At 44.7% G+C, this 26,750-nt stretch overlaps 1 protein-coding gene across 10 annotated transcripts in view; it reads right to left on the reverse strand.

Annotated features, from left to right (window-relative positions):
* The window catches only part of DAG1 (dystroglycan 1), a 69,961-nt gene that overhangs the window by 23,344 nt on the left and 19,867 nt on the right, over nt 1–26,750 (reverse strand). For 8 of the 10 annotated variants that reach the window (XM_054550755.2, XM_003776246.5, XM_054550754.2 and 5 more), the window contains one exon: nt 1,312–1,712. In XM_054550755.2, coding sequence (XP_054406730.1) covers nt 1,312–1,596 — 285 coding nt within the window. In that variant the 5' untranslated portion in view covers nt 1,597–1,712. Of the gene's footprint in view, nt 1–1,311; nt 1,713–3,778; nt 3,876–7,215; nt 7,305–26,750 lie in introns of those variants that run through there. The other 2 variants (XM_063722493.1, XM_054550756.2) reach the window with 2 other exon arrangements.

Raw genomic sequence — 26,750 nt, forward strand, 5'->3', positions numbered from 1 at the left:
AGAAGGCTTAAGCCTGGGAGGTTAAGGCTGCAGTGAGCCATGGCTGTACCACTGCACTCCAGCCTGGACAACAGAGCAAGACCCTGTCTCAAAAAAAAAAAAAAATTGTAAAAGAATACTTCTTATGAAATTCAAAAATCTGTTTCAAGTCAGAATGGGACTATAAGTGTAAAAAATTTAAAAAGAAAAAGTATCCACAGTAAAGTTTTATTGCCCATTCATTTACATATCGTAAAGGCTACTTTAACACTACACAGGCAGAGTCGAGGAGTTCTGACAGAAACCATATGGCCTGCAAAACCTAAAATATTTACTGCCTGGAGCTTGGTGCAGTGGTGCATGCCTGCAATCCCAGCACTTTGGGAGGCCAAGGCAGGAAGATGGCTTGAGCTCAGGAGTTCAAGACTAGCTTGAACATGACAAAACCCCATCTCTACAAAAAGTACAAAAATTAGCCAGGTGTGCTGGTATGTGCTTACAGTCCCAGCTACTTGGGAGGCTGAGGTGGGAGATCACTTGAGCCTGGGAGGTCAAGGCTACAGTGAGCCATGATCATGCCAGTGCACTCCAGCTTGGGTGAAGTGTGCTGACTTCTGCTCTAGAAGATGTTCATAACTTGAGGGGTACATCCCACCCACCTGTCCATGAAACAAACTCATTCAGGATCTAGGGGAAATTCCATGGTTCCACAAACTCAGACAGAGAGATGGTGCTTCATCACACAAAAGCTTCCTATTTCACCTGATTTCTATCCTGGGTCAACCAAGACACTCTTCTCTACACAGGTCTCAGATTCCATTGTTCTCTGGATGGCTTCTCCAAAGGATATGGTGCAAGGCTGAAGTTTGGGTACTAATTTTGGTTCTTAAGTGATCAATTACATTAGCAAACATACATCAGCAAATTAGAGCAGAACTCCTATATTTATTTATATCTTACTTTGAAAAGTAAGTTCAAAGCATAAAAGTCCTATATTTCTTGGTTTAACTCTTTGTTTTACGAAAGGTAACCTTTCCCTATACATGTGACAGACCTTTCCAACAAATCCCTAAATCAGTGTTCAGTAGAACTTCCAGAGTAAAGACTATTACATGGTTATGCCCTCAGAATAGGAACAAGAATAAAGTTTAGGATGCTATTCCAAGTATACAGGGATTCTCTTATGAACATCAGTGGCTGTCCCTCTTCTAAGGGGGTACTGGAAGAACTGAGCTCAGAATTGGTGGAGCTTAGACTTGAAAAGGAAAAGCCACCAAAACTAAAATGGAAGATGAGAACTCTTCCTCATTTATGCTTTATATCCAGTCTCACCTTGATGATGTCTCCACTGGAGGCAATCAAATCTGTTGGAATGGTCACTCGAAATGAGCGCCCGATGACAGCCGTGCCATCAGGAATGCCAACCACTGTGGGAACAGCCTCGTGGAGGTCTGAGAGCACTGAGTGCATGGATGCCTCAAGCTGGTTTTCCCAGTCCCTGACAGCCTCTGAGGGTTCACTGGGCCAGTGGGACTGAGCCACAGCCACAGAGAGCAGGAGGAGAAAGGTCCTCCCCCAGAGGGGGAGCAGCAGCGAGAGGCCCACAGACATCCTCATCCCAGGCCCAAGTTTGCTCAAGTCGATAGTCTTGCTAAGTAAGGAAGCAAGTGACTTGGTCCCAGAGCTGGGTTCTCACCCTCTGCACACCTGCTCCATCCCGGAGCACACAGAGCCTGAAAAAAAAAAGAAAAGCAGATTCAGACTTGAGCAATTCCAGTGGTTCAGTCACATACTATCCTCCAGGAGCTACTGTCAAAAACATCTACCCCGAGTTGGATCAAGCCTTTTACCCCCATGCTCTCTTATACAGAAGCCAACAGTTTCATGCAACTCCTTAGCACTGGAAATGTGGCTGGTCCATTAAATATAAAATATACATTGGATTTTGAAAACTTCATAAAAAAGGAATGTAAAATGCCTCATTAATACTTTTAAAATATTGATTGCAAACTGAAATGATATGTATTAGTAATATTCTGAATAGTCAGATATATTCAGTAAAATATATTAAGTAAACAATAAGTATTAACAAAGAATAAATAATAAAGAAATGTATTAAATAGGACGGGCACCGTGGCTCATGCCTATAATCCTGGCACCTTGGGAGACTAGGGCGGGTGGATGACTTGAGGTAAGGAGTTTGAAACCAGCCTGGCCAACATGGTAAAATCCCATCTCTACTAAAAATATGAAAATTAGCCGGGCATGGTGGTGGGTGCCTGTAATCCCAGCTAATCAGGAAGCTGAGGCAAGAGAATCACTTGAACCCGGGAGGTGGAGGTTGCAGTGAGCCGAGATAGTGCTACTGCACTCCAGCCTGGGTAACAGAGTGAGACTCCACCTCAAAAAAAAAAAAAAGTATTAAGTAAAATATATGATTGAAATTAATTTAATCTGCTTTTTTTCATGTGGCTACCAGGAAAATTTAAGTGACATATGTGGCTCATGTTATATTTCTGTTGGGTGGCACTGCTTTAGACCTAACTTCCAATTTACAGGAAATATGGGAGCCATGCAAAGAAAATCACACAAATCTAGAATGTGGGATCTTCTGCAAAACAACTGGCCTGGTCTCTCCAAATGCTGACATCCCTAAACATAAGATGACTGTTCTCGATTTAGAGACAGCAACCAGACTTGATATGTGTATCTTTCTGGGGGTGGGGGAGTAGGGACAGAGAAGTCTCTTGCTCTGTGGCCCAGGATAGAGTACAGTGTCATGTTCATAGCTCAATGTAACCTTGAACTCCTGGGCTCAAGTAAATAGCTGGGACTACAGGTGCACACCACTCCACTCCACTAGTTTTTAAAAATCTTTTGTACAGACAGTGTCCCACTATGCTGCCCAGGCTGGCCTCAAACTCCTGGCCTCAAGTGATGCTCCCACCTCAGTCTCCCAGGATTAGAAAGGTGAGCAATCTTGCCCAGACAATGTGTACCTCTTGACTGGATTCTGGATTTATTTTTTAAAAAACATATGAGCCCAGCTCCCAAAGGAGTAATTGAGGAATTTTGCATGTAAACTGGAAATGGGATTTACTGTTATTTTTCTTAGGTGATATGATGGTAATAAGACTCTATAGGGAATCATCCTCAATCTTATGAGTTGTATTTTGAAGTACTTAGGGACGAAGTGTCAAACACTCTGCAACTCACTTCAAAATGATTCAAAGAAAAAAAAATGTATACATGTATATATAGAGATACATCCATGTGGCAAATGTAACAATGAGGCTTAGAAAAATACTTTGAGGCCGGGCGGACGCAGTGGCTCACACTTGTAATCCCAGCACTTTGGGAGGCTAAGACAGGCGGTTCACTTGAAGTCAGGAGTTCAAGACCAGCCTGGCCAGCATGGTGAAATCTTGTCTCTACTAAAAATACATGCCAGGCATGATGGCTCACGCCTGTAACCCTAGCACTTTGGGAGGCCAAGGCTGGTGGATCACCTGAGGTCAGGAGTTTGAGACCAGCCTGGCCAACATGGTGAAATCCCGTCTCTACTACAAATACAAAAATTAGCCGGGCGTGGTGGTGCGTGCCTGAAGTCGCAGCTACTTAGGAGGCTGAGACAGGAGAATCCCTTGAACCTGGTAGGCAGACGTTGCAGTGAGCGGAGACTGCACCACTGCACTCCAGCCTGGGTGACAGAGAAAGACCCTGTCTCAAAAACAATACATACATACATACACACAAAGAAACACAAATACAAAAATTAGCCGGGTGTGGTGGCAGGCACCTGTAATCCCAGCTACTCGGGAGGCTGAAGCAGGAGGATTGCTCGAACCCAGGAGGCAGAGGTTGAAGTGAGCCGAGAATGCGCCATTGAATTCCAGCTTGGGCAACAAGAGCAAAACTCCATCTCATTATTTAAAAAAAAAAAAAGAAAAAAAAATGCCAAATAAACCAAAAGCAAGCAGAAGGAAATAATAAAAAGCAAAAAACCCCAATGAAACTGAAAACAAAAACAGAGAAAAACCATTGAAACAAATAACTAGTTATTTGAAAAGATTAATAAAATGTATCAATCTCAAGAATGATAGAGGAAAAAAGAGAAGACAATTACTAACATCAACAATGAAGCAGGAGATATCACTAGATATTGCAGACATCAAAAGAAAAATAAGGAAACACTATAAACAACTCTACACAGACAAATATGAATCGAACAGATTCCTCTCAAAAAATACAAACTACTACAACTCATCCAATATGATATAATTTCTATTAAGAAAATTATTTTACAGAGGCAGAAAGGATAAAATTTTTTTTTAAGACAGAAGTCCCAGCTACTCAGGAGTCTAAGGCAGGAGGTTGGCTTGAGCCCAGCAGTTCAAGGCTGTAATAAGCCATAATCACACCACTGCACTCTAGCCTGGGTGACAGATTGAGACTGTCTCAAAAGAAAAGGAAAAGGAAAAGGAAAAGAAAAAGAAAAAAAAGAAAAGAAAGAAAATTATTAAGGAAATTGAATTTGTAATTATTTTTATTTTTATTTATTTATTTATTTATTTGAGATGGAGCTTTGCTCTGTCGCCTAGACTGGAATGTAGTGGCACAATCTCGGCTCACTGTAACCTCCGCCCCCCAGGTTCAAACAATTCTCCTGCCTCAGCCTCCCGAGTAGCTGGGATTACAGGCTCCCACCACCATGCCCAGCTAATTTTTGTATTTTTAATAGAGACGGGGTTTTGCCGTGTTGGCCAGGCTGGTCTTGAACTCCTGACCTCAGGTGATCCGCCCACCTTGGCCTCCCAAAGTGCTGGGATTACAGGTGTGAACCACCACACCTGACCCTGAATTTGTAATTTTAAAACTCCCACAAAAAGAAATCTACAGGCCTGAATGACATCAGTGATAAGTTCTACCAATCTTTTTTTTTTTTTTTTTTGGAGAAGGAGTTGGCCAGGCTGGTCCTGAACTCCTGACCTCAAGTGATCCACCTGCCTTGGACTCCCAAAGTTCTGGGATTACAGTCATGAGCCACTGCCAGGCACAAACTCTTCCAGAAAGCAGACAAGGAGGAAACACATCCTGATTCATTTTGTTTTAATATATTGAATTTTCTTTATTTAACATTTTACTTATTTTTCTTTTTTTTTTTATTTTTTATTTTTCTTTTTTAGAAATGGGGTCTTGCTATGTTGCCCAAGCTAGATTTGAACTCCCGGGCTCAAGGAGTCCCCCCACCTCAGCCTCCTGAGTAGCTAGGACGATAGGCATTTGCCACCACACTTGGCTCCAATTCATTCTATTAAGGTAGCATTATCTTGATATCAAAATCAAACCAAGATATTACAACAAAACTATAGACCAGTATCTATCATGAAAACAGACACGGAAGTCTTTAAGAAAACATGATCAAACAGAATTCAGCAATATATTAAAAGAAATATATACCATGACCAAGTGGTACTTATTCCAGAGATGCAAGGAGAGCTCAATATTTGAAAATTAATCAGCTCAATATTTGAAAATTAACCATATTAACAGGCTACAGAAAAAAAATCACATGGTCATACCAATTGATGCAGAGAAAGTATCTGACAAAATTCAACACTGATTCATAATAAAAAAACTCTCAGAGAAATAGGAACAGAGGGGAACTTCTTCAACTTGATAAAGAGCATCTACCAAAAACCCCTACAGCTAACATTGTATTTACTGGTGACAAACTGAGTGATTTATCCTTAAGAACAGAAACAAGGCAAAGAATGTCCACTATCACTATTCATACACAACATAATGCTAGAAGTTCTAGCTAGTGCAATAAAGTGAGAAAAAAAGTATAGTGGCCGGGCGCAGTGGCCCACGCCTGTAATCCCAGCACTTTGGGAGGCTGAGGCCAGTGAATCACCTGGGTCAGGAGTTAAAGGCCAACCTGACTAACATGGTGAAACCCCTCTCTACTAAACACAAAAAATCAGCCGGGCATGGTGGCGGGCACCTGTAATCCCAGCTACTCGGGAGGCTGAGGCAGGAGAATTGCTTGAACCCAGGAGGCGGTGGTTGTAGTGAGCCGAGATCAAGCCATTGCACTCCAGCCTGGGCAACAAGAGTGAAACTCTGACTCAAAAAAAAAAAAAAAGAAAAAAGAAAAAAAAAATAGGCCGGGCGTGGTAGGTCACGCCTGTAATCCCAGCACTTTGGGAGGCCAAGGCAGATGGATCACCTGAGGTCGGGAGTTTGAGACCAGCCTGGCCAACATGGAGAAACCCCATCTCTACTAAAAAAAAAAAAATACAAAATTAGCTGGGCATGGTGGTGCATGCCTGTAATCCCAGCTACTCAGGAGCCTGAGGCAGGAGAATCGCTTGAACCTGGGAGGCGGAGGTTGCACTGAGCCAAGATGGCGCCATTACACTCCAGCCTGGGCAACAAGAGTGAAACTCCGTCTGAAAAAAAGAAGTTTGGCATACAAATTGGAAAAGAAAAAATAAAATTGCCCTTATTTGCAGATGACATAATTGTCTATGTAGAAAATGCCAAGGAATCCATAAGAAAACTCCTTATAGTCCTATATCAGTTCTATAATAAGTGAGTTCAACAAGGTCACAGAAGACAAAAACATTCAAAAATCTACTGCAACACGTGGACACCAAAATTAAAAATACAGTATCATTTAAACTATTCAAAAAAATTACTTAGGTGTAAATCTAACAAAACATGTACAGAATTTCTATGCTGAAAACTATGCACACACCTGTGATCCCAGCTACACAAGAGGCTGACGGAGGAACCCAGGAGTTTGACACCAGCCTTGGCGACATAGTAATTAAAAGAACAATAAGGGCGGGGTGCAGTGGCTCATACCTTTAATCCCAACAATCTGGGAGGCTGAGGCAGAAGGATCACTTGAGCCCAGGAGTTAGAAACCAACCAGGGCAACACAGTAAGACCTCGTCTCTACAAAAATTTTAAAAATTAGCCAAGTGTGGTGGCATGCACCTGTGGCCTCAGCTACGTGGGAGGATCGCTTGAGTCTGGCAGGTCAAGGCTCAGTGAGCCACATTCACACCACTGCACTCCAGCCTGGGCAAGAGAGCAAGACCCTGTCTCGAAAATAACAATAGTAATTTTAAAATTAAAAAAAAAAGAAGACTATAATGGTGGAGGGACGGATACACAGACCAATGGAATATAATAGGGAATACAGCTGGGCGCAGTGGCTCACACCTGTAATCCCAGCAGTTTGGGAGGCCGAGGTGGGCGGATCATGAGGTCAGGAGATCGAAGCCATCCTGGCTAACACGGTGGAACCCCGTCTCTACTAAAAATACAAAAAAAAAAAAAAAAATTAGCTGGGCGTGGTAGCGGGCGCCTGTGGTCCCAGCTACTCGGCTACTGGGGAGGCTGAGGCAGGAGAATGGCATGAACCCGGGAGGCAGAGGTTGCAGTGAGCCGAGATTGTGCCACTGCACTCCAGCCTGGGCAACAGAGCGAGACTCCGTCAAAAAAAAAAAAAAAAAAAAAAAAAAAAAAAACTGTATTGGTGGAGGGACAGATACATAGACAAATGGAATATAATAGGGAATCCAGAAATAGACTTACCCAAATATACCCAAGTGATTTTTGACAACAATGCAAAAGCAATTCAATGGGGAAAAAATTGCCTTTTCAACAAATGGTACAACCCAGATGTCCTTCAATGGGTGAATGATTAAACAAACTATGGTACATGCATACCACGGAATACTAATGAACAATAAAAATGAATGAACTATGGATACGCTCAACAACTTGGATGAATTTCCAAGCAATCTTGCTAAGTGAAAGAAAAAGCCAACCCCAAAAGGTTACATACTATATAGTTTCATTTTTATAACATTCTTGAATGACAAAATTATAGAAACAGAGAACAGATTAGTGGGTGCCAGGAGTTACAGAAGGGGGTCAGAGTGTAAAGGAAGTAGATGTGGCTATAAAAGGACAACATAAAATATCCTGTGGCAATGGAAATGTTCTGTACCTTGACTATACCATTTCCAATATCCTGCCTGTGATATATATTGTACTATAGTTTTGCAAGATGTTACCATGGGGGGAACTGGGTAACTGTACATAGGATCCCTCTTCTAACAACTGAATGTGAATCCACAATTATCTCAAAAAATCTTTGAAATCTTAAGATAAATTTGAATTTGAATTTTAAATCTGACACAGTGAGACTCTGTCTCAAAAAAAGAAAACTTTAAATTTCTTTCTTTTTTTTTTTTTTTTTTTTTGAGACAGGGTCTCACTCTGTGGCCCAGGCTGGAGTGCAATGGCACAATCACAGCTCACTGCAGCCTCGACCTCCCGGGCTCACGCGATCCTCCCACCTCAGCTTCCGAAGTAGGTGGGACCACAGGCATGTGCTACCACACCTGGCTAATGTTTTTGTACCTGTAGAGACAGTGTCACCATGTTGCCCAGCCTAGTCTCAAAATCCTGGGCTAAAGGAATCCACCCACCTTAGCCTCTCAAACTTCTGGGATTACAGGCATGCGCCACCAGGCCTGGCCAAGAATTTTTAATACCTAAAGGATACCTTAAAGAAAGAAAAAAATGGCTAACCACAGCCTGGGAAAGAGCTTTTTCAATGCATGTGAGAGGTAATGAATCCTTACCAAAAAATATCAAGCAACCGAAAACAATAAAAATGGGCTGAAGATAGGAAGAACGAACCAACAAGTAATTCACAGAGAAGAAAACCTGAATAGCAGTAAACTTACAAAAAGGATGCTCAACCTTACCAATAATCAGGGAAAAGAAAATTAAAGTAACAGCAAAAACCTTTCCACACCAATCAGATGGGCCACAATGTTCCAATGTGACACCACTGAGGGGACAAGACCACATGGCTGTTGGTGGGAGTGTGAGCTGCCCCAACACCCTGGAGAAGACTCACCATCTAGCTGGGCCCTTCCACTCCTAGGCACACAGACAGGAAAGTGCAAACATATATGGAGAGATGGCATAAGCATGTTCACTGCAACATTGGAAAGTTAAAAACAATCCTAATGTCCATGTACTGGAAAATATATCAATAGGCTTTCATGGAATATCATGGAACTCTGTAGGACAATTAAAAAGAACTAAAACAACAAGTATCAACATGCGTAAATCTCAAAAAGTGCTGGCCGGGCGCGGTGACTCACGCCTGTAATCCCAGCACTTTGGGAGGCCGCGGCGGGCAGATCACAAGGTCAGGAGTTCGAGACCAGCCTGGCCAACATGGTGAAACCCCGTCTGTACTAAAAATACAAAAATTAGCCAGGTGTGGTGTAATCCCAGCTACTCAGAGGCTGAGGCAGGAGAATCGCTTGAACCCGGGAGGCAGAGGTTGCAGTGAGCCGAGATCGCGCCACTGCATTCCAGCCTGGGAGACAGAGCAAGACACTGCCTCAAAAAAAAAAAAAAAAAAAAAAAAAAAGTGCTTAGTGAAAAGTGCCCACTGCAGAAAGTTACAATACCATTAAGGTAAAATGTTTATGGGAGGCTGAGGCAGGAGAATCGCTTGAGCTCGGGAGGCGGAAGTTGCTGTGAGCCGAGATCACGCCACTCCACTCCAGCCTGGTAGTGCCAGAGACACTCGTATGGGAGACAGAGTGAGACTCCGTCTCAAAAAATAAATGGGCCGGGTGCGGTGGCTCACGCTTGCAATCCCAGAACTTTGAGAAGCCGAGGCAGGCGGATCACTTGAGGATGGCAGTTCGAGACCAGCCTGGCCAACATGGTGAAACTCTGTCTCTACTAAAAATACAAAAAAATTAGCTGGGCATGGTGATGGGCGCCTGTAATCCCAGCTACTCAGGGGGCTGAGGCAGGAGAATCACTTCAACCCAGAAGGCGGAGGTTGCAGTGAGCTGAGATCACGCCATTGCAATCCAACCTGGACAACAAGAGCGAAACTCCTTCTCAAAAAATAAAAAATAAATAAAACAAAATAAAATAAATAAGTAAAATGCTTAAATTACATATTGTTTATGGATTCATGTATAATAAGAAAATCATGCAGAGGTTCATAAACACTGAATTCAAGATTTTGGTAACTGCAAAAGGAGGGCAAGGGGAAAAGGAGGGGTTCAAAAGGGTCTCCAACTTTGTGTTTTACTTTCTAAATCTTATAAAAATATGGAACAGGCTGGGCACACTGGTTCACGCCTGTAATCCCAGCACTTTGGGAGGCTGAGGCGGGTGGATCACTTGATGTCAGGAGTTCCAGACCAGCCTGGCCAACATGAAGAAACCCCATCTCTACTAAAAATACAAATTTAGCCGGGCGTGGTAGCACATGCCTGTAATCCCAGCTTCTCTGAAGGCTGAGACAGGAGAATCGCTTGAACCTGGGAGGCAGAGGTTGCGGTGAGCTGAAATCGTGCCATTGCACTCCAGCCTGGGCAACAGGAGCGAAACTCTGTCTCAAAATAAAATAAAACAAAATAAAATACAAAAAAATTAGCCAGGTGTGGTGGTGGGCATCTGTAATCCAAGCTACTCAGGAGCCTGAGGCAGGAGAATCACTTAAACCCAGGAGGCGGAAGCTGCAATGAGCCGAGATCATGCCACTGCACTCCAGCCTGGGCAACAAGGGCAAAACTCTCAAAAAAAGAAAAAAGAAAGAAAGAAACAACATTAAGGTGTGACAAAGTAGTTGGGTGGCAGATACTTAGGGGTATGTGATGTTAGGCTATGTTCTCTACTGAGTACTTGAAACACATGAAGGTGCAGAGCTTGACTGAATTCTGTGATCCCCAAATTTAAAAAAAATCCTGGCCAGGTACAATGGCTCACGCCTGTTATCTCAGCACTTTGGGAGGCCGAGATGGGTGGATCACGAGGTCAGGAGATCGAGGCCATCCTGGCTAACATGGTGAAACCCCGTCTCTACTAAAAATACAAAAAATTAGCCGGGCGTGGTGGCGGGCGCCTGTAGTCCCAGCTACTCGGGAGGCTGAGGCAGGAGAATGGCGTGAACCCAGGAGGCGGAGCTTGCAGTGAGCCGAGATCGCACCACTGCACTCCAGCCTGGGCGACACAGCAAGACTCTGTCTCAAAAAAAAAAAAAAAAAAGAAAGTTAAAGATGTCTTACAGTTTAGCACGATATAATTTGATTGATTCCTGTCATCAATGTGAGATAAGCAATAGGTAAAACATTGTCCTCTTTCCTCTCTACTACCTTGTTCCACACTCCAAGGCCCATGGGACCAGGTGGCTCTCACAGGATTTCAGACCCATTCCTCCGCAGGAACCTTCCCTCCCTGCCATCAGTAGATGGCTGGGTCACTTTTGCCCACCACAGGCTCACCAGCAATGTTAAGTGCCACACTCAGCAAAAGGGACCAAATGACCATGTACATAGATGGAGGTGCCCTATGGGCATCAGTTCCAAGAACCATTTAATTTCCAGTGATGTCTGAGGGGTCCTCCACCAGGAACTCCTCAACAACCAGCACTCCCAGTACTCTGGTGAGGGTCTTCTCCTCAGATCTCTATAAAGTGCTCCAAGTTGAAGGTTTTTCTTCAACTCTTTTCTGTGTAGTTTTAGTTTTGGTTTTTTGGTCACCCAGGCTGGAAATGGTGTAATCACAACTCACTGCAGCCTCAACCTCTGGGCTCAAGAAAACCTCCTATCAGCCTCTCAAGTAGCTGGAACTACAGGTGTATGCCACCACACCAGGCTAATTTGTAAATTCTGTTGAAGAGATACAGACTATATTACCCAGGCTGGTTTCAAACTCATGGGCTCAAGCAATCCTCCTGCCTTGGCCTCCCAAAGTGTTGGGATTGCAGGAGTGAGCCACTGTGCTTGGCCTACAGTTTTCTTTACTGTTGCATAGTGTTTTCTTTACTCGCCTTTTCCTTTCTTATGCATTTTAATCCTTTTTTTTTTTTGGAGAGGGAGTCTCGCTCTGCCACCCGGGCTGGAGTACAGTGGTGTGATCTCAGCTCACTGCAACCTCTGCCTCCCGGGTTCAAGCAATTGTCCCTGTCTCAGCCTCCCAAGTAGCTGGGACTACAAGCACCTGCCACCATGCTTGGCTAATTTTTGTATTTTTTAATGGAGACAGAGTTTCGCCATGTTGGCCAGGCTGGTCGTGAACTCCCAACCTCAGGTGATCTGCCCACCTCGGCCTCCCAAAGTGCCAGGATTACAGGTATGAGCCACCGTGCCCAGCCGCATTTTAATTCTAATTTAGTAAATGGCTCAGCTCAACCAACACCCCCACAAGACTATAAGTTGTGGGAGAGCAGGGATACATCTGTTGCAATCACTAATATGTGCCCAGCACTCATCCAGTGCCAGATATACACCATACACCTAATGAATGAATGGGGAGACACAGGACCTTTCTTTTAGGTTCTTCCCATCATCTTTAGTCTTTACTTCACTTATTAGATCCAGCTGATCTTTCACTATTCCAATCTCATTCTCAATTTTAAAATTCTCAGCTTATTTAAAAACAGTCAGTTATGAGACACACCCTGCCCTACCAGGAACTTAAGCTGTCTGCTATCTATGGACACATGACGACATGGGGTGTCTGTTTCATGGGCATGACTAAGTGCTCTGCATTTAGCAGGCAGGCGATGTTCAGGGCACAACTCCAACTACTATGTATTGGTTTTCCATGCTCTAAGGAGAAAAATTTTTTGCAACTTGGTAATAAAACACCCTTTTGTCTTTCTGATGCTGGCTTCCTATAAGCAAGGGTCATGTCTGCCTGTGCTAGGAATCTGATAGGCTGCATCCATATACTTGTATCAGAATGTCCCTCTGGAAGTTTTTTTACACAGTCTCATACTCATATACTCGGTCATTCAGGTAGAGGCACTACAGAGATCCTCCTCCTCGTGGTTCAGAGACCAAGGTCCAAACAGAGGTAAATACTCAAATCGTGGTCACATACAGCTTGATGGCCAGAACATGTGGGAGAAAACAGTGCTTGGGAACCAGGGAAAGATTCTGGCCACAGCCACCTAGTCTTCCTGACACAGCTACCCAATTTAACACCTCACACTCATTCATATTGTATTCTCTAAAAGAGTAGGAAGTGCTCAAGGCAGCCCAAGAACATGTCTTAGCTGGATTCACCACTGGCAGACAGGAGCTACCGAAGCTCTCTTTTTCGAGTAGTGGGAATGGGAACCTTATTCCTCTGTGCCAGCACCCAGTGCAGTACCCACAACTGAGTCTAAGCTCTCAGCACCACCCCAGACCCCAGACCCTGAGACTCACTGCAGATAAACACCCTCAGCCAGAACCAGAGCTAGCTGGGGTAGGGCCAGTAAGTGGCTCACATCTGCCAATGACCAGGCACTCCCTTCCTCCCAGTTGTGATATATGGGACTCTCAAGTGATGGGCAGAAGTAAAATGTCAGGCCAGGTGCAGTGGCTCATGCCTGTAATCCCAGCACTTTGGAGGCTGAGGCGGGCGGATCACAAGGTCAGGAGTTCGAGACCAGCCTGGCCAACATGGTGAAACCCCATCTCTACTAAAAATAAAAAAATTAGCCGGGCATGGTGGCGGACACCTATAATCCCAGCTACTCGGGAGGCTGAGACAGGAAAATTGCTTGAACCCAGGAGGCGGAGGCTACAGTGAGCCAAGATCATACCACTGCACTCCAGACTGGGCAACAGAGCAAGATTCCGTCTCAAAAAAAAAAAAAAAAAAAAGAAGTAAAATGTCAAGTTATCAATAATACCTAAAAGGTAGTGACCTTTGTAGCCAAAATATATTAAAGCTACCCTAGAGGCAGGTATATTTAAAGTTTATCAGATCAGCCATCAGGGATATAACTAGGAAATCAAAAATATTATACAGTAACTGGCAAGGACACCAGGCATCCAAGGGTAAGGTTCAGCAGGTAAGGATCCCACTGGCCCCTCCCATCACCACCACCAATACCATCCCCCAGGAAGATGCAACCAAAGGATGTTGCTTGGTGGGAGGAAAGGGGAGATGCCCATGAGGAGCCAGGCCCTTATGACCCCATTCTGTCCAGAGAGCCTTATGGAATAAGCGGCTCTGTTCCACTCAGGCTGCCTCCCCAGAGCTATGAGTGCCCACGCACACAGGGAATTCAGTTAATAAATGCTTTCCACTCAACAGATGTGAAGAACAAATGCACATGTGGCACCAACTCAATTTGCCATAAAATTAATGTTTCCTCATCCATAGAAAAACGCACAGTGAATGAAACTTTCAGATATATATTTACCTCTGTTTTTAATTTTAAGACAGGGTCTCACTATGTTGCCCAGGCTAGAGTGCAGTGGCTATTCACAGAAACAATTACAGCTCACCAGCCTTGAACTCCCCAGTGATCCTCCTGCCTCAGCCTCCCAAATAGGAGAATACAGGCACAGGCCACTGCATCCGGCTCTGAAACTTTCAGACATCTTAACCTAAAAACTCTAAAAGAACAGCTCTCTATTAGTTTTTGCTTCCCAAGAATAAAAGAAAAGTTGGGAGACTCAACCCATTATTAACCACACAAAATTTGGCAGAGGTAGCCCATCCCACCACTCCTAGGAGCCCCTACTCCCAAACAACTATGCTACCTAAAAATAGTAGTTAAGCTGTTAAATTGCTATCATTTGCCACAGTAATTAAAATATTTAAGGAATGGCCAGGTGCAGTGGCGCACACCTAGAATCCCAGTACTTTGGGAGGCCAAGGTGGGCAGATTGCTTGAGCCCAGGAGTTCAAGACCAGCCTGGGCAACATGGCGAAACCCTGTTTCTACAAAAAAGTACAAAGATTAGCCAGGCATGGTGGCGCATGCCTGTAATCACAGTTACTTGGGAGGCTGAGGTGAGTGAATTGCTTGAACCCAGGATGGTGAGATTGCAGTGAGACTACAACACTGTACTCCAGCCTGGGTGACACAGCAAGACCCTATCTCAAAAAAAAAAAAATTAATAATAATAATAATAAAGAAAATGGGATATTCATTTTAAAACCAGGTTAAAATAATACCATGTTCCTATTTTAAATGGTTTTGGAAAACATAAAAAGCAGAAATATTACCACTTCAGGTTCAATCTAGCAAAAAACACTTTGACGAGTTAAATATTAACTGTCAGTCCAACATTAATATAAAGTTTCTGAAAGGTTAACCAGTTTAAAACTGCTCAATATCACGGCCAACAGGATGTACTTAACACAATGGAAAACAGTGGTGTGAAGTCATTGTTTCTTTGAGCTCCAAATATCAAAAAAAAAACCGCAGATGTCTCTGCTTCTAGTTAAAAACAGGCCTTTTTGACTCCTTGGCGTCAGATGAGAAAGGTCTGAAGTCAAGTGACTGGTGAAGATTCAAGGTATCACCCTAAAATTAAAATTGCTCAGTTCAGGGGATAGATAAAGTTGCCCTGACATGGGACAGGTTCCTACCTAAACTGCAGGCAATGTGGAAATACCACCAGTGATATGGAGGGAGCCCCAGGCCATCAGGGAGCTGGAGGACCAACCAAAGGGAGCCAGGGTCACATATACAGCAAGAGATTTAAAGGTAAAAATATGTGGGAGAAAAAATACCACCCCTGAGAGGCAAGCACTACACATTCTATCAAACATAAAAGCTACTTTGAACACTTCTCTCACTTGGAAAATTCTTGCAAATTCTCACTTATCACAGATAAACAAAGGGCAGTCGCTTCTGCTGGCGGTGGTTTGGTTTTTTCCAACAAAGACAGGAAGCAAAGGTTTAAAACCTAGGTATAAATCCACCCAAGTGCAGACATGTTCTAGGGAAAGGGAAGAAAAGCAAGGTTCAAAACCCAGAACAGTCATTCTCCACTGAACCATGGCTTTTAATCTGAGTAGATTTTAACGTGGTACGTGATGGGGCTCACTGAAAGAATTCCTTCTACATTCCACGGAAGTCCATACACTGCATTAAACATTATTTATTACCGAACAGTATACTTGACTTTGAAGATGGTTAAGTTTTATATTGTGTTTTTCACAATTTAAAAAGGTGGGTTTGGGGTTGTTATTTTTATTTTTTTGAGAGACAGTCTCTCAATCTATCACCCACAGTGGAGTACAGTGGTACAGTAATAGCTCACTGTAACCTCGAACTCCTGGGCTCAAGTGATCCTTCTGCCTCAGCCTCCCACAGCTGGGACTACTGGTTCACAGCACCATGCCTGGCTCATTTTTTATTTTTTTTATTATTTATTTTTTTTGAGACAGAGTCTTGCTCTGTCACCCAGGCTGGAGTGCAGCAGCACAATCTTGGCTCACTGCAACCTCCGCCTCCTGGGTTCAAGAGCTTCTCTCGCCTCAACCTCTCGAGTAGCTGGGATTATAGGTGCCCACTACGACGCCCGGCTAATTTTTGTATTTTTAGTAGAGATGGGGTTTCACCATGTTAGCCAGGCTGGTCTTGAACTCCTAATCTTAGGTGATCTACCCACCTCGGCCTCCCAAAGTGCTGGGATTATAGGTGTGAACCATCATGCTTGGCCATTTTTTAGTTTTTATTTTGTAGAGACAGGGTCTCACTATGCTGCCCAGGCTGGTCTCAAAATCCTGGCTCAAACAATCCTCCTGCCTCAGCCTCCCCAAGCACTGGGATTATAGGGACAAGCCACTACAGCCAGCCCCTAAAAAAAACGTTTTTAATGGTTAAGATGGTATATTAAAATACAAGCCTGGGCAACATAGTGATACTCCCATCTCTACAAAAAAAAATTTAGGCCAGGCGTAGTTGCTCACACCTATAATCCCAACACTTTGGGAGGCTGAGGCGGGTGGATCACAAGATCAAGGGATGGAGACCATCCTGGCCAACATGGTGAAACCCCATCTCTACTAAAAATACAAAAATTAGCTGGGTGTTGTGGTGCACGCCTGTAGTCCCAGCTACTCAGGAGGCTGACACAGGGGAATTGCTTGAACCCGGGAGGTGGAGGTTGCAGTGAGCCGAGATTGTGCCAAAAAAAAAAAAAAAAAAATTTAGGCCGGGCACAGTGGCTCACGCCTGTAATCCCAGCACTCTGGGAGGCCGAGGCAGGCAGATCACAAGGTCAGGAGTTCGAGACCAGCCTGGCCAATATGGTGAAACCCTGTCTACTAAAAATACAAAAAAAAATTAGCCACGTGCAGTGGCGCACGCCTGTAATCCCAGCTACTCAGGAGGCCAAGGCAGGAGAATTGCTTGAACCTGGGAGGTGGAGGTTGTGATGAGCCAAGATCGTGCCACTGCACTCCAGCCTGGGCGACAGAGTGAGACTCCATCTCAAAAAAAAAAAAAAAAAAAAATTTAAAAATTTAAAAAATTAGCCAAGTACGTAGGCATGCACCTGTAGTCCCAGCTACTCGGCCTGAGGGGGGAGGACTGCTTGAGCCTGGGAGGTGGAGGCTGCCGTGAGCCATGACTCCACCACTGTGCTCCAGCCTGGGTGACAAAGCAAAATAAATAAATAAATACACCATCTTTATGTTATGTATATTTTGCCACAATATTTTAGAAAACATTACTTAGTTACACCAATTAGACTTCAGAAGAAAATACTTTAGGAGGATTTTAGGGGCATATCCCCGTGATGACATGGTCCAGTACTTTAATCACCAGTGCCCAGGTAAGACACTGAAGACAGAAAAGGATAAACTGAGGCCAAAGACAAGGACCAGGCCAAACCATCCATTTGGGTTTTTTTTTCTGTTTTTGTTTTTTTGAGACGGAGTCTCGCTCTGTCGCCCAGGCTAGAGCGCAAGTGGCGCGATCTCAGCTCACTGCAAACTCTGCCTTCCGGGTTCAAGCGATTCTCCTGCCTCAGCCTCCTGAGTAGCTGGGGCTACAGGTGCCTGCCACCACGCCCAGCTAATTTTTGTATTTTTAGTAGAGACAGGGTTTCACCGTATTGGCCAGGCTGGTCTCGAACTCCTGACATTGTGATCCGCTCACCTCAGCCTCCCAAAGTGCTGGGATTACAGGCATGAGCCACTGTGCCCGGCCCTAACTGTACATTTGGCTGCAGCAGCTAGAGTGGGAGGTGGAGTGGTGGTGGGGGAATAAGTCTGAGAGGTGGGTGGCCAGCCTCAGCAGAATCCAAGCGGGAATGAATTACCACATCCTTGCACCCGTGCGGCATCAAAAAATGCAATTAAAGCAAACTACAATTCTCTGAAGACAGCCCAACAATTAACACTTCAGCACGTTTACCAACTACCTACCCTGTGCTAGGTGTAAGGCTTTATTTGCTATAGATGCAGTCTTTCCAAGTTTCACACAAAAATATTCAATTAAGATTTATATACATTACTAAATCAGGAAACACAAGTGGTAACAAACCAAGTATTTATACTAATACATTATAAACAGCCATTTTCCAAGTGCTTACTGTAATAGAAACTGAAAGCTGCCTTCTGACTTCCCCAAACTCCCCCTGGCTATCCCATCCCCTCCCCAACTCAGTACAAAGGTACAGTGGGGCTACCCTGTGGGGGCAGGATGATCAGTGTCTACTGGGGGTCAAGGCTGGATGCCAATGGTTCCCTTGAGAGAAAAGGGGGAGAAGAGGTCCACTGCAAGGGTCTTGACAGCATTTACTCTGCTGCTTTCTCTCCCAGTAGATGCCTGGCACCAAGCAGGTACTCAGCAGATGCCCGCAGAGTACACGAAAGGAACTTCCACTAAATCCCCTAAATAATTCACCAAGCGGCCAGGCGCCAGTGGCTCACACCTGTAATCCCAGCACTTTGGGAGGCTGAGGTGGGCGGATCACAAGGTCAAGAGATCGAGACCATCCTGGCTAACATGGTGAAACCCCGTCTCTACTAAAAATACAAAAATTAGCTGGGTGTGGTGGCAGGCACCTGTTGTCCCAGCTACTCGGGAGACTGAGGCAGGAGAATCACTTGAACCTGCGAGGCGGAGGTTGCAGTGAGCCAAGATCGTGCCACTGCACTCCAGCCTGGATGACAGTGCAAGACTCTGTCTCCGAAAATAATAATAATAATTCACCAAGCATAAAGGCAATGATCACCTGATTTCACACTTTGAAGTTCAATGCTGAGCTTTTTGGTATTTTTTCCATTACACTATGAAAGATTAAAAATAAGTGCCACAGCTCAAAATTAATATGCTAATCTAGCAATGATGAATTAAATTTAGAAAAAGTGTGCTGGCTGCTGGCCTTTCTGACCTAATTGGCTAATTAGACTCCAAAACAGAGGAGTGAGGTGAAATGTCAGGGAAGCTCCAGGCAACCCAGCCCTTGACCCTGCCAGCAGCCCTATAATAAAGGCCTGGGACCCTAAGCACAATGCCTCAGGAGCCAAACAGGTATGTGGGAGTTCTGGCATATTCACTGCAGAATATTTATCTAGGCAAATGCTTCAACCTTCAGTGTTTAAAGTGGTGACTTGCTTTTAGCCACATTCTTGTTTTTGGCTACATTCTTAATGCTCAACCATCAAAAACATTTCACCCATGCCAGGAACTGCCATATCAACACACTGTGTTTATAAAAGAACAAGACAAAACTAGCACCCCCTCCCTTTGCTCAGGTTTTCCTTCCTGCTAACAGAATTCCTTCCCTCCCACAGATGGTTCTAATTGGCCCTTTTACCTGCTTCAGTCTTGCCACAGCTACAAATTCTAAAAAATCAAACTTCTCTAACGTACTTCCAAAAGCTAGAGCAAAAGAGCCAAAAGACATTCTTCCATTCTCGCAATCCCTGCTCTGCAAAGCTACAGCCATTCTATGACCAGTGAAATGGTGGGCCAGGCCAACACTATGGACAGGGATGCCCACCACATTTGATTTCAAAATCAGGCTTGCATAGAGGGGCATCAGAGAGCACCAGTTCCCAGTGACCCGGTGAACGCAAGGCTCCTGGGCCAGGCCCCACTAGCTCCCACATTGCTGGCCTTCCCCAGCAAAAGATGTTGGGCTGCTTTTTAAAGACCACAGCACATATCTGGAGATATGTCCAGTTCGGGCTCTTCTATACAAAGTAAAATCAAGAAAACCTATTACTCTCAAGTGCTTTCCTCCTCCTCAAAACTTCAGGTGATCCTCAGCTGCTGTCTGCCACACAGAATTTACACCCAGATTAATAAGACTGAAGAAATCCTTAAAGATGCCCTTGCTCTCACCTTCTTCTGTCTCCATCTCTTTTCTGTGATCTTTGATCATTCTCTCAGCACACAGGAAAAAGTGGGATTCCATTCCATACTAATTATTGGAAATTAATTCCTGCATTTTAGAACCCAAGGATTAAAAATGAAAAGCAGGCAAGGCACAGTGGTTCATGCCTGTAATCCTAGCACTTTGGGAGGCTAAGGTTGATGGACTGCTTGAGCCCAGGAGTTTGAAATCAGCCTGGGCAACACAGGGAGACTCTGTCTCTACAAAATATGAAAAAATTGGCTGAGTGTGGTGACGCATGCCTATAATCTCAGCTACTCAGGAGGCTGAGGTAGGAGGATCGCTTGAGCCTGGGAGGTTGAGGTTGCAGTGAACCGTGATCATGTCACTGCACTCCAGCCTGGGTGACAGAGCAAGACCCTCTGTCGTCTCAAAAAAAAAAAAAAAAGAATAAATATAATGATTTGCATAAAGACGGGAAAAAAATTCTGCAGGGCATTTATGTGCTCACATTAGAAGCCAACTGAAGATACATGAGAAACGAAGATAAAGCATCTGAAGAATTAAGCTGTGGGCTGGTGGGATCTCCATCCGCCTGAACTGTAGGAGTCAATCCATGCCTGAGTGGCCCAACCTGGAAATTCAGGAGATCCCAGGCTATTTGGAAGAAGAAAACACCTTCCATGCATCAGCAGATTAAGGCCACCACTGAAAAGTACCTTGGAGCTGCTACTCCACCTCCCCATCCAGTACTTAGAAATATATAAATTATAACAGCACCCTTTTGATAAGATGGAAGATCTCCTGCATTTATCGCTTTTTAAATTTTCCTTTAAAGATACAGGGTCTCACTCTGTTACCTGGGCTGGAGTGCAGTGACACGATGATGGCTCACTGCAGCCTCGCCCTTCCAGGCTCAAGCGATTCTCCTAACTCAGTCTCCCAAATAGCTGAGATTACAAGCATGGCACCACCACACTTGGCTAATTTTTTATATTTTGTAGAGATGGGGCCTCACCATGTTGCCCAGGCTGGTCTCAAATTCCTAGGCTCAAGCAATTCTCCCACCTTAGCCTCCTAAAATGCTGGGATTACAGGCATAAACCACCACATCCAGTCCAAATCATTATTTCAACTGGCAGCTAACTACTTAAAGGTCTTATTTTGTAAATAAAACTTTTTTTTATGTATTGTTATGTATCTGTCCAGTGAATCTTAAATCAAAAGTTCTGTGGTCTTAAGAATAGACTTGGGGCCAGGCCGGGTACGGTGGCTCACACCTGTAATCCCAGCACTTTAGGAGGCCAAGGCAGGCAGATCACAAGGCCAGGAGTTTGAGAATAGCCTGACCAATATGGTGAAACACCGTCTCTACTAAAAATACAAAAATTAGCTGGGCTTGGTGGCCCATGCCTGTAATCCCAGTTATTCAGGAGGCTGAGGCAGAAGAATTGCTTGAACCCGGGAGGCAGAGGTCGCAGGGAGCCGAGATCTCACCACTGCACTCCAGCCTGGGCAACAAAGTGAGACTCCGTCTCAAAAAAAAAAAAAAAGAATAGACTTGGGGCCAGGCGCGGCAGCTAACACCTGTAATCCCAGTACTTTGGAAGGCCAAGGCGGGAGGATTACTTGAGGTCAGGAGTTTGAGACCAGCCTGGCCAATGTGGCAAAACCCCGTCTCTACTAAAAATACAAAAATAGCCGGACATAGTGGCAGGTGCCTATGATCCCTGCTACTTGGGAGGCTGAGGCAGCAGAACCGCTTGAACCCAGGGAGGCAGAGGCTGCACTGAGCCGAGAACACACCACGGCATTCCAACCAACCTGGGCGAAAGAATGAGACTGTCTCAAAAAAAAAAAAAAAAAAAAAAAAAAAAAAAACTTGGCTGGGAGCGGTGGCTCATACCTGTAATCCCAGCATTTCGGGAGGCTGAGGCAGGAGGATCACTTAAACCCAGGAGTTTGAGACCAGTCCCGGCAACATAGTGGGACCCCATCTCTATTAAAAATAGAAAAAAATGCCAGGCGTGGTGGCTCACACCTGTAATCCCAGCACTTTGGGAGGCCGAGGCAGGCAGACCACTTGGGTCAGGAGTTCGAGACCAGCCTGGCCAACATGGCGAAACCTGTCTCTACTAAAAGTACAAAAATTAGCCAGGTGTAGTAGTGCGCGCCTGTAGTCCCAGCTACTCAGGGAGACTGCGGCAGGAAAATCGCTTGAACCTGGAAGGCAGAAGTTGCAGTGAGCCAAGATCGTGCCACTGCACTCCAACCAAGACAACAGAGTGAGACTCCGTCTCAAAACAAAACAAACAAAAAAAGGAATTTAGGAGTAGGCCAGGTGTTATGGCTCACGTCTGTAATCCCAGCACTTTGGAAGGCTGAGACAGGCAGACAGCTTGAGCTGATGAGTTTGAGACCAGCCTGGGCAACATGGTGAAACCCCATCGCTACAAAAAAATACAAAATTAGGCCAGCATGGTAGCCTGCACCTGTAGTCTCAGCTACTCGGGAGGCTAAGGCAGGAAGATCGCTCGAGCTTGGGAGGCGGAGGTGGCAATAAGCCAAGATCTCATCACTGCACTCCAACCTAGGTGACAGAGCCCGTCCCAAAAAAAAATAAAAGAATTAAAAAATTAGGAATAAAGAGGCATGATTTCTGTCAATTACTCATAGATGGTTCAGAAAAAAAGGTATAGATAGAAAAGAGAATGACAGAGCAAACACAGCAAAATGCAAACAAATGGTGACTCTAGATGGAGTATTTGAGAGTTTCTTGAATTATTCTTGCAGTTTTTCTGTAAATTTAAAGTTATATCAAAAAAAAAATTTTTTTTTGAGACGGAGTCTCGCTCTGTCGCCCAGGCTAGAGGGCAGTGGCGCGATCTCGGCTCACTGCAAGCTCCACCTCCCAGGTTCACATCATTCTCCTGCCTCAGCTGCCCAAGTAGCTGGGACTACAGGTACCTGCCACCACACCTGAGTAATTTTTTCTATTTTTAGTAGAGACAGGGTTTCACCGTGTTAGCCAGGATAGTCTCGATCTCCTGACCTCGTGATCCATCCACCTCAGCCTCCCAAAGTGCTGGGATTACAGGCATAAGCCACCGCGCCCAGCCAAAATGGAAAAAAACAAGTGGTAAGAGAAAGGAACACGGGTCATGGTCCAAGTCCCCTCTCAGGACGTCCATGCCAAAGCAGGTGTATGTACCGACAATTGTGAAGCAAAGTCAGCAGGTAAGCTCTGTAATCTGTGACAGCTATATAACCCTCCCCTACCCCACCCCACTTACCTCAAACCCCAGCACTTTGTCCAGTAGGAATCTGGATTCCAGGCACTAATCCCCCAGACAGCATGATTCAAAACACATACCCCACCAGGTCCCAAGCCCTCCCAAGTTTACGAAGGGAAGTGAGGATATTTTAAAAGCATTTTCCTCTAGAAACATTACAAACACAAAATATACAAGAAAAGGATTTTGTTTGTTTTAAAAGTGACTTGGATTATAATGGAAGAAAATGTCACACTAGGGCCCAAAATTACTACATTGAGCTATGTTTTCTTAAGATTAAAAATAGATTCTATCTTCCCTTCCCAGGAACCTTCCCTCCTAGAGGAAAAAAAAACCCAAATCAGACCATTACCAAGTTCAGAGGTCCCAGAGCTAAGGGCAAAATGTGGGCAGGCTGCATCCAGTGTTTCCCAGTATCCGATTCCCTACTATTGGTTCCCAGTCTATCTCACAATGATGTCATCAGCTGTCTGGTCCTCCCCTTTGACTTAATGCAATAAAAGTAATTGAAGGGCCAGGCACGGTGGCTCACACCTGTAATCCCAGCACTATCGGAGGCAGAGGTGGGCGGATCACCTGAGGTCGGGAGTTCGAGACCAGCCCGACCAACATGGAGAAACCCCTTCTCTACTGAAAATACAAAATTAGCCAGGCGTGGTGGCACATGCCTGTAATCCCAGCTATTCGGGAGGCTGAGGCAGAATCGCTTGAACCTGGGAGGTGGAGGTTGCGGTGAGCCAAGATCATGCCATTGCACTCCAGCCTGGGCAACAAGAGCAAAACTGTGTCTCAAAAAAAAAAAAGGTAATTCACATGGAGCTAAAATAAATTCCAACACCACACTAGGACACAAATGAAAAGCAGGTCTCCTTCCCAGGTCCTCAGGTGAGCAGACTGAGTTTCTTCAGTAGTTCTCCACAAATGACACATTGAATGTATATCTCTAAACACATAAACAAGCACATCTCTTTTAATTTCATTCTTAAAATTCAAACGAAATCAAATTCTTCAAAACTGTTCCTTTTTTTGCCAGGCGCAGTGGCTCACACCTGGCAAGCAGATCACAAGGTCAGGATTTCGAGGCCAGCCTGGCCAACACGGTGAAACCCCGTCTCTATTAAAAATACAAAAAATTAGATGGTCATAGTGGCATGCACCTGTAATCCCAGCTATTCAGGAAGCTGAGGCAGGGGAATCGCTTGACCCTGGGAAGCAAAGGTTTCAGTGAGCCAAGACTGTGCCACTGCACTCCAGCATGGGCGACAGAATGAGACTCCCTATCAAAAAAAAAATAACTGTTCCTTTTTCTAATTTAGCAGAACTGAGAGACCTCAGCCCCAGGGGGCAGATCCTTCTTCTCATTCACACCTATTGTGTGTGGCACATCTAAATGTCTAAGTATCTTGCATTATCTTACTCTCCAGGGTGTTCTCACACTTATCCTTGCATTCTTCTTAGAACATATCTATGAATATAATCCTAGATGTGGAATTGCTAGGTCAAAGGATATGTACATTGGAATTGTTAGATTTGGCAAAATGTCCTTCAATTTACACCCTCACCTAAAGATACAAACGACTTTTCTCTTATTTTCACTAACATTGAAGTATTGTCAAACTCTTTCATTAATAACATAAGATGGAAGAGGAAGGAGGTGGGGCAGTTTGAAACAACATGAGAAAGCAGTTTGCCCTGCCCTTATTGTTTGATTAATGGGCATGGTGGGCAGCAGGTGTCATAAATTCAATCTGGGAGTAATTGTACTTAATAGTTAGCCAGAATGATAGTACAGGAGGGTGAGCATCCAGACAACTAATGAATCAAAACATGATGCTTTGTTTTTCTAGTAAAACTTGAGTACCTCAGGAAAATTGCTATCAAGAATTTATGGGGCTGGCCGGGCACGGTGGCTCACGTCTGAATTCCCAGCACTTTGGGAGGCCAAGGCGGGCAGATCACGAGGTCAGGAGATCGAGACCATCCTGGCTAACATAGTGAAACCCCATCTCTACTAAAAATACAAAAAATTAGCCGTGTATGGTGGCGGGCGCCTGTAGTCCCAGCTAATGGGGAGGCTGAGGCAGGAGAATTGCTTGAACCTGGGAGGTGGAGGTTACAGTGAGCCGAGATCACGCCACTGCACTCCAGCCTGGGCGACAGAGCGAGACTCCGTCTCAAAAAAAAAAAAAAAAAAAAAAGAGAATTTATGGGGCTAATTACTCCAAATAATAACAAATATGTAGTACTGTTGTTGCTTCCATGTGGTTTCCTCCCAGGTATCTCTCTGGACCAAGGTACCTCCTGGGCCAACCCCAGAAGAACTCAGGGCTCAGGGTAGTGAGAACACAGATGCAAGTGCCGAGCACACGAAGGGCAGAAGAGGGAAGCTAGAGAGTAACTTTGGTTCTCAAGTCTAACCTTTATACTGTAGTTTCACTGTTCTGGAAAACATTAACCTTTTCTAAATTCATACTGCCAAATTTAAGTTTGTTGCCTGTTGTCCTACTGAAGACAGGATCTGGGAGGAATGCAGGAGCCCAGCTGTTCTGTAGGTTGCACCCTGCAGGGTCTTGACGTACTGGGGGAAGAACCGTCTGTCCTAGGCCAGTGCAGCCATCTGGGATAGACAGTCGTGTGCCTGGGCAGAGAGGAAGAACCCCATCTCTACAAAAAATACAAAATTCTCAATAATTAAAACAGCAGGCCGGTCACGGTGGCTCACACCTGTAATCCCAGCACTTTGGGAGGCCAAGGCAGGTGGATTGCTTGAGCAATCCAGGAGTTCGAGATCAGTCTGGGCAACATAGAGAAATCCCATTACTACTAAAAAAACAAAAATTAGCCAGGCGTGGTGGCACGCGCCTGTAATCCCAGCTACTGGTTAGGCTGAGACAGGAGAATCACTTCAACCTGGGAGGCAGAGGATCCAGTGAGCCAAGATCACACCACTGCACTCCAGCCTGGGCGACAGAGCGAGACTGAATCTCAAAAAAAAAAAAAAAATCAAATACTATATATCTAACAGTTCACTCTTAGGTGTATACCCAGAAGACACTGTCAAGAATATTCATATCAGGCTGAGCGCAGTGTCTCACGCCTATAATCCCAACACTTTGGGAGGCTGAGGTGGGCAGATCACCTGAGGTCAGGAGTTCGAGACCAGCCTGGCCAACAGGGTGAAACCCTGTCTCTACTAAAAATATAAAAATTAGCCAGGCATGGTGATGCACACCTGTAATCCCAGCTACTTGGGAGGCTGAGTTAGGAGAATCACTTGAACCCAGGAGGTGGAGGTTGCAGTGAGCCGAGATCATGCCACTAC

Source organism: Pongo abelii, chromosome 2 (genome assembly GCF_028885655.2).
Source record: "Pongo abelii isolate AG06213 chromosome 2, NHGRI_mPonAbe1-v2.0_pri, whole genome shotgun sequence".
NCBI classification, from domain to species: domain Eukaryota; kingdom Metazoa; phylum Chordata; class Mammalia; order Primates; family Hominidae; genus Pongo; species Pongo abelii.